At 33.3% G+C, this 9,288-nt stretch overlaps 1 protein-coding gene across 1 annotated transcript; it reads right to left on the bottom strand.

Annotated features, from left to right (window-relative positions):
• Window positions 1–7,725: 7,725 nt before the first annotated feature.
• On the bottom strand, window positions 7,726–9,288 carry LOC123692305. The gene is made up of 2 exons (XM_045637038.1): window positions 9,246–9,288; window positions 7,726–8,164 (listed from the first exon to the last, which is right to left on the bottom strand). The coding sequence occupies exons 1-2, from the start codon at window positions 9,252–9,254 to the stop codon at window positions 7,784–7,786; spliced, it is 390 nt and encodes a 129-aa protein (XP_045492994.1). The 5' UTR covers window positions 9,255–9,288; the 3' UTR covers window positions 7,726–7,783.

Raw genomic sequence — 9,288 nt, 5'->3', positions numbered from 1 at the left:
TTATTATATTTCAATATTCTTAGTACAATAATTTTTAAATAATTCAATCCCAAAACAAGGAATATGTTTGAAACGTAGGTATAACCTAATATTGTGAATAAAGTATTTCTTGGATAGTAATCTTTTTTGGTAGGATAACTTGAATAAAATATAAAAAAATAAGAATCACTGTTATTTATTATCGTATCCATAAATCAGGCGCTGAGTTCACTTTAAGCTTCCACAGGTTGCGGCGGTACCAAGGGGTGGTTGCTTTCGAAATGCTACCCATCAAATACCTGCGGTATATTTGTTTATGTAGAGCTCGCCGTCATCACCGATTAGGAGATCTCCCCTTCAGTGACCTGGAACATAGTCACCGTTGCCGTTGTGCACGAGACGGCCTCGCTCGGAGACGACTGTGCCCTCAGCTGTCACGTATCTCAAAGCGTACTGCCCGAACTCGTCATGTAGGTACCTCCTCGTGCTCCAAGGCTGGCAGTCTCCGACCGGCTATGATTTGAGCCAATTGCTTATTCCTAAACACGTCAAAACAAAAGGTTTTAGAGTGGGGTATTCAGCCACTAAAATCTGGAATTATTTCCCTCCTCCGTAAAGGTTAGATATGGCATACGTACCTAACTTTAAAAAAAATCAAAGATCTTGTTATTTCAAAAGCAAGTTAATGTTAATAGATAGGATATAAGCCTCTTTAAAGTTTTAAAGTTCAATATGCATACGTGACCTTAGATAGTGTTTCTTTTTTGTTTGTCTTGTATAATTGTTTTGGTGTTATTTTTACTCCGGTTCTAAAGTAGTTATGTAAGAAATACGTAGGCAGATTTTTGGCGGCGAACCTCAATCCTGAAGGCCAGACTGAAAATCAGCGCTGTTGCACTCTTTCGAGTCAATCAGCATAGCTGAGTCTGGACCTTTTGCCACAAAACTATTTTTTTTTCTCATTGTTTTTTGTTATTATTTTATTTTATTGTGTTGTTTAGGTTAAGTAGATTTAAATGTATGTATCAAACTTGTTGTGGCAAAACGTATTCATTCATTCGTTCATTCAAGATAATATAAATATGAATTCATGGTTGCTGATGTTAGTTTTATATAACTTCTATACACAGAGAAGTAAGGTAATGTCTGATGATAAAATAAAGATTTATTTTCTTTTTATATAGATATTAATGACCTAATTTAATTGAATTCTTCGTTCCTCAAATTGCATAACTCAACAAAAATTCGCATTACATAATGTGCAACATTAGATAATTAACCTAAATTTATTTCTTACTTGTTATTTTAAATAATGGTATTTAGCATTTCAGTCATAGCATTTCTCTAAAATATTTTAGCATTTCTATAAATTTTTATTTTTTAAAGCCTCCGTAAAGAATCATATAATTCGTACTTGGATTACCATAAAATAATTTAAGTCCAGAAAAAATAATAGTAGGACAAATAGTATTTCGTATACGAATACATTTTTATTTATTTTGTTTAAAGTTCATAAATTATATAACTATATAATTTAAGCCTAAAAGTTGTACATAAAAAACAGACGATAAAGATCTTATAATATATATTATGATATAGGTATATACTCAAGAATATTGGTCCATGACTATTGGTTATAAGCTAATATCTATACTCTCAGTAGGTAATAGTAGTATAGATTTAGTCTTCTTTAGTGTTATAAATAAAATTAACTAAATTCTTATATAAAATTACTTAATCTAAATATGATCTTACCTGATACCTACGGAAGCATATACTTTTAAAAATTATCTTAAAATTAAATCGATAACAATAAGTAATTTTCTCTTCCTAACAATGCTTTCTTTAGAAACTTAATATTAGAAACGTTTTTTCTTAATTTCAGATTAAAAGATTAAAAGGCGCTCAAATTGAAAGGATACAAAAGGAAAATATAAATAAATGAAAAGATATTCATATGAAAATTTATTAACAATATTTTTTTCTAATCTTTCAATTGCATCTGAATGCTTGCATGCATACAATTTGCATTTAAGACGCATATACGTAAAATCATCATCCTATTTTATGTGTGTAATTGTGCGTTCAGTCAGTTTCAGTATAATTATTCTAACTAGACCTGTCGTAGAGCCAAATGTGATTATAAATATACATTTTTGATATAAATTTGAACTCGAGGGATAGAGACACATTAACTGCCGTTCTGTAGATCACTCTAGGGTAAAGCTATAATTATGCAAAAGTATGGTTTGTAAACAATATAAATATCAATAAACAATATATAAATCATGTACTAGGTAATATATTCAATATTATAAACAGCTAAGTTTGTGACGTTTTCTAAAGAAATAGATCTAAAGATCTACTGAACCGATTTTAATAATGATTCTAGCAATACTGCTGTGCATGCTGTCTATGCTTTGTATTCTAGGAGGTAGCAACGTTGACAAGTGAGCATTTTAGTATAGTTGGTTCTTTGATATGCTGTTCCTCTTGCTATTTCGGTTACAGTCCGGGCTGTCTGGCTGGCCGCAGTGGTTGCGTTTATTAGTGCGCATCTTATCTGCACAGGAAAATATTCTTAATTTAAAGTCATTTTTTAACGCGTAATTTTTAATCGTTTGCCTTTAGATAGATCCATTAGACATACATTTTTTATTGCAAGACGTATTTTTCGTTGTTAAATAGGTGCCAGACGCAATTTTTATTTCAAAATAATTAAAATATCATCGAAATAAGTGAAATTCCATCAACATGAGTCCCAGTGAAGGATAAGTAATCACTGTGTTACTTATACTATATATAATATTCATTTTACTATTTACAGTTTTTTTGCAACAATCTACCATATCGCCTCCTTTTTCCCAACGAACCTCAAATAGGACGTTAATGTAAACTTGATAAAAACCAAATATCATCAAGAAATTAAAGACTTTTTAACGGATTTTAAACGCGATTTATTCATTGTATTATTTTCTCAAGTCTTTAATTTCAAAATGTATAATACTCGCGTAAAATCAAACACTAGAAAATACAAATATCATCAAATTCATATTTATACCCAAAAGTGTAATAAATATGAAACCATCTATTAAAAATATTAGTTTACTAATTATTCAATATAAGTATTAAAAAAGGATAATATAATATAAATAATAAAGTTATTACTTACCTTTTAAGCGGACTCATGTTGATGTAATTTCACTTATTCCGATGACATTTTAGTTATTTTGAAATAAAAATTGCGTATGGCACCTATTTTACAACGAAAAAAACGTCTTGCAATAAAAAAATTATGTCTGATGGATCTTCTAAAGGCAATAGATTAAAAATTACGCGTTAAAAAATGACTTTAAATTAGGGATATTTTCCTGTGCAGATAAGATGCGCACTAATAAACGCAACCACTGCGGCCAGCCAGACAGCCCGGACTCTAACCGAAATAGCAAGAGAAACAGTATATCAAAAACCCAACTATACTAAAATGACTTTTTTTTAAACGTTGCTAGCTCCCGTACTATTGTGTGTCGTACTAAGCTGTAAGCTTAATAGCGTGAAGCAAAAACTTAGCTTTTAAACTTACGTAAAAGTTCCCCTTTTACGAAAATTGTGAAATTTCAGTAAAAAGTACATGAACATACAACCGTTTGTATTGTATATATTATAACTTTACGCTTTAGTTGATAATTATTATAAATTTCGACTACTGGATGAAGACAAATTGAATAAGATAGGTCATCAAATTCGAAAATAAATCATCAGAACATCTTAAACCCTAATGAGATCCATTACAATAAATATCGAAAGCTCATCTCAATAATATTCCAATTTTATTCCTATTAGAAAACTATAAACCTATAAATAACGATAACGAAAAAACAGGCCAAGTGATGCGCGTCCCACTCTCAAACCGGGTTCCGTACAACCTATTATTGTAAGTTTTGAGATTAAATTTATGGATTTTTCTGTATTTCTCTAAAAACGAATCGGAGTCGTTTGTACTACTGTGTCAAAGTATAAGATGCTATTGAGAAAATTGAACAGACAAGCTGATGAAAAGAAATAGGCGCATAAGTAAAAAAAAATTAAGAGCCAAAGCCGCATTCTGTCGCGTCGACTGCGTCAACTACAATCATACATCGCATGTGTGCAATGTGCAAGTCAACTAGCCACTATGTCACTTGTGGCTACCACCGGCTAAAGCCATCCGGTTTATGGACATTTGGCCTGTTGACAAGCGCAGGACCTGCACGTTTCTTTTTAAAATATAGGTAATTGATATTCTATATCGAGTATTTGATTATTAATTTAATAAGCCATGTGATACCTTCCTATTTGGTTTCTTGAAGCGCCCTTTTGTCACATTATAAAAACCAAAAACTTTAATATCCATTTAGATTACGAAATATGGAAAAGCCTAAACTAAATAATATAGAACGTTTTAGAAATATAATGAAAAATAAAAGAATCAGATTATATACTTGATAAAATAATTTATTTGGTGTCACTGTAGCTGCTCTTTCGGATCAACAATTTAAGCACTTTCAACAATTTCCGGAATTACAACAGGTTCTGGTGCTATCAATGGGTGATTGCTTTCAACTTGATAGCCGTCAGTTCCCGCGGTGAACTTGTTCGTGTAGATTTCTCCGTCATCACCAACAAAGGTGATTTCGCCTTCGGTGATGAGCACGTACTCTCCATCCACGGTGGGCACGAGGCGGCCTCGCTCCGAGACCACGGTTCCCTCAGCTGTCACGAAGCGCAGCGCGAACTGACCGAAGTCGTCATGTACCTCCTCGTGCTCGAGGGCTGGAAGCCGTCTCCGGGCAATCAACTCCGCAAGTACTATATCAGCTTTTGGGTCGATCGGTGAACATAGATTCACTGCTACAAGAGCCGATAGGACAATGAACTGCAATTACAAAGATAAATAAGAAATGTGTTGATAATCGATATAAATATTTACATTAGAAATATTATATAATTAAATAAGAAATGTTATTATAGTATATCATATTTTATGCAAAATGTTGAAAAAAAAACTTACAAATTTCATGGTGATATCTTTTATGTGGTGCTCTTTCTGCGTTCCAAATATTGAGTGATGATAAAACTAAGTTTAATTTCCTATTTATATATGTCTTAATGACTAAATTCCTAAATAGCGTACGGTCAGAATATTGTGCTATTAGTAAATTGTTCGTTAGTAGGTAATAATTATAATATTATATAATGTATTCGCTAATGAACTAATTGATAAACTTAATGAAAGAGCTGCACTGACCCCTATAAAAATCAGAGAATTATTTCATTTTACACCTGGCTAAGGATAGTTCTTGTGGGCTTGAATATTTTTTACAAAATGTTCCAGGATGCCGTGGTTCATTTTATAAATCATTATTTGTTTGAGTAGCTTCATTTTCATTTTTTCAAGTAATATAAGGCTAACTTTTTCTGTTACAAAATTATTTAAAAAAACTCGAATAAAGAAAATTACAGGGGTAGCAGGGATAATACGGATACGGATTTCATGATTTTCAAGTATATAATTATGGCATAAGTAATTATTTAAAAATATGTGTTTAAGTACTTTTAACAAATTGCCCACTATATATTTAATAAACCTGTTAAATTAAAAGTATATTCTGATAAATTTCTATGCACAAAATTAGATAGCTTAAGACAAAATGCGGTAAGCAGCACCTTTTTAAATTAGGTATTCAAAAACTATCACTTACTCTCCAAGAGCTCGTGCTCATAAGGACAAGAAATGAAAAGCCTAAGCCTAACCCTAATAAGTCATTAAAATAACGTTCAAAAAACCGCAGCGCGCTACCTTTCGCGTGTGACGCTTCGATGCTCCCCGAAATAAATTGTTATATTTTGATTTTGAATTTTATACTAATGAAAACAATGTTGAAAATAGTTTGACAATGAAAAATGCGCTGCGCTGCGCTTCTCCATATCTGCGCCGGGCCTTATTGTGTAATTTTTTATATAATATCAATGTGTTCTGTGTGATTTTTTTTTGTATATGTAAATAGGAGCTCAATGGATAAGTTAAAAGGAAGCTTTAATTATCTATCTATGGACGATGAAAATCCATGGAAGGTTGTCGCGTAAGAACTACAGGACAGTTCTTTGGCTTATTATGATAATATATATTATGTATTTAGACGTAACACTAATTATGTAAAACTAATTATTCAATGAAATTATTACAAATGATTTGATACTGTCATCAGTTGATGTTTTAGTTGAACCTAAATACAAAGATTGATAGATACTTGTTCTAAAACCTTAATTTCTTTCTCCATATAAATAAGTATATGATATTTGCAATTGCGGAGCGCAAAGATAGTCTCAGTAGTGAGAGAAATATTTCAAATATCATACTCCATTACTATAAAATATACATATACTTAATAGTTAGGGAGGCGAGGTAGCTAAATGGAGCAATTCAACGGCGCGGTGGAGACTCACCAAAATCGAAAGATAAAATAATTTCGAAAATAAAAGCTTGTATGGTTAAAACCATTTTAGCGGTGGGTTTGGCGTGTACGGTTTTTCAAAAATGATAAAAAGAAACAGTTACTTGGGCATTCTCGAGCGCGTCAGATAAGTATTCATACTATGTATGCACCAAGTGCCTCTGATAACAACGGTATACTAATCTGCTGGTTTGCGTGGTGGGGCTAGGCATATAAATTAGTCAAAAATGCACAAAAAAAAATTTCTCGAGCGCGTCAGATTTTCGGAAGGGGTGTTAAGTAGCCCCTAAGGAAGCTCCCTTTAAAAAAATTACGATGTCAGCGTGACGATAAGTTACAATGAATTCTTTAAAAGGAAAAAAAAGGTCTTTTTGAAATACTCGAGCGCGTCAGATTTTCATAGGGGAGGTTTATCTCGGTATCCTGAAAGCATATTTTCTAAATCTGACAAAAATGTTGGTGGGTTCTCTTAATCTGACCGAAAAAGGTTTTTGGGTTTCTTTTTTTTAATCATCGTTATTTCATATCAATTTTTTTAACACCCTCAATTTTCGAGATATACTCAAAAAGTTTTTATGGTGAGTTTTTATGATGCTTCAAGTCAAAAAGTTTTAACTTTGGACAAAAATGTAAAGAGACCTTTTTTGTGTAAAATAAAATTAACTTTTTTGTTTATTTAAACTTTTTTTTTTGTAAAATGTATCGTTCGCGACTTATATGCTGCAACGCGTTTTTCGGAAGACGAAATGGCTCCTCCAGACATGGTCATGCGGAAACCGGCAGATTTTGTATTTTTAGTAAGTTATAGATTATATTCTTCAAAATAAAATTTAAAAAAATCGCGCTCGAGAAGGCCGGATTAACGTTTTTTTTTTTACAAGTTTGCAACCCTATAACTCGGCGGCGTCAAGGACTTATCGTCAGATTAGTTAAATTTAGTCTTAAAACACTTAAATCAACCCCCAATATCTTAATCTGACGCGCTCGAGTATTACAGACTATCGATTTTTTTTTACTAATCTGATAGTCTATCCTAGGCGCGCATCACTACATATAGAGCTAAACAGTTTACAAGGTTGTTCCATTAGGTCTAAGGTATCTCTCATATCTTAAACTGCCACGCTCGAGTATTACCGAAAATTCCCCCATTCGCCTCCCTAACTATAATTCAGTATCAAAGGTTCAAGTAATAGAAATCTGTTTGGGTAATAATCAAAATTTTTCATCAAATTATTTAAAATAAAAAAGGTTATGATGATAAAATAATAATTTATTAGGAGTCACTGTTGGTTTTGTCATGGATCAATTTCTTAAGCTCTTTCAACAATTGCTGGAATTACAACAGGTTCTGGCGCTATCAATGGGTGGTTACTCTCAACTTGGTAGCCGTCAGTTCCCGCAGTGAACTTGTTCGTGTAGATTTCTCCATCATCACCAACAAAGGTGATCTCGCCTTCGGTGATGAGCACGTAATCTCCATCCACGGTGGGCACGAGGCGGCCTCGCTCCGAGACCACGGTTCCCTCAGCTGTCACGAAGCGCAGCGCGAACTGGCCGAAGTCGTCATGCACCTCCTCGTGCTCCAGGGCTGGGAGCCGTCTCCGGGCAATCAACTCCGCAAGTACTATATCAGCCTTTGGGTCGATCGGTGAACATAGATTCACTGCTACAAGAGCCGATAGGACAATGAACTGCAATTACAAAGATACATAAGAAATGTGTTGATAATCGATATAAATATTTATAATTAGAATTATTTTAGAATTAACCCGGCGTCATTGTGGCTACTAAACAGAACTTGGCCGTTGTGGCCGGGTAAATTTTACCCATGTACATTATTGTGCACTGAATCAAACTTATGTCATTATTAGTTTTCTATAATAGGGAAATAGGTAGTTAAATACATTATTAATAAAAATCAAACATTTATTTATCATAAAATGAGCATATTACTCATCAAATTAAATCTTTCTATCCTGCGATAATTTTTTTAGAACATAACATAAAACGTTTATTCGAAAACATAACATAATAGACATTTAGAGACAAAACATGAAATTTTCTTTAGAACATAAACATGAATTCATGAACTATATAAAACAAAGCTTATTTACTAATAATATACTTGTTCGCTATCGAGATCAACGCAGCGTTTTCTGACCCTGTGCGGACGTTGGTCCGAGGTGGTTGCGAAGACCATTTGGTGGAATTGTCTTTACCAATATAAAACTGCTGGTTACTTGTTGAAACAATTACTTCTTGCTCATCATCGCTGCATTCCTGTTCCGTATCACTGCCTTGACTTCGCTCTGAAATATGGTCGATTTCACCCTCGTTGTCTGAACTGCACTGTTCATTTTCACTGGCGTCAGCTTGTTCAAACAAGGCTAGCAATCGACGTTGTTCGCTTTCGTAAGACATGGTTCATAAAACTTTGAAAAACGATATGCAATTTATCAATAAACAATAAAAAACAACAAACACGCTGCCTTTATAAACGTTACGTGGCCATTGTGGCCGGGTATAACTTACCCGCGCGCTCTTTACACATGTCTACACTACGATGTAGCCGCAGGTAACACAAAATAGGGAAGAGAATACGCGAACAGAGGTCAACGACCGCAGCTACTGTAACGGACAAAAGACGTGCGCATTTTGTTTTACAATTATGACAGTTTTAAAATGCGTCGGGTATTAGATACCCGGCAACAATGACGCCGGGTTAAATAAGAAATGTTATATCATATTTATGCAAAATGTTAAAAAACTTACAAATTTCATGGTGATATCTTTTATGTGGTGCTCTTTCTGCGTT

Source organism: Colias croceus, chromosome 6 (assembly GCF_905220415.1).
Source record: "Colias croceus chromosome 6, ilColCroc2.1".
NCBI classification, from domain to species: Eukaryota; Metazoa; Arthropoda; class Insecta; order Lepidoptera; family Pieridae; genus Colias; species Colias croceus.
This window is presented reverse-complemented; position numbering and strand designations above follow the sequence as displayed.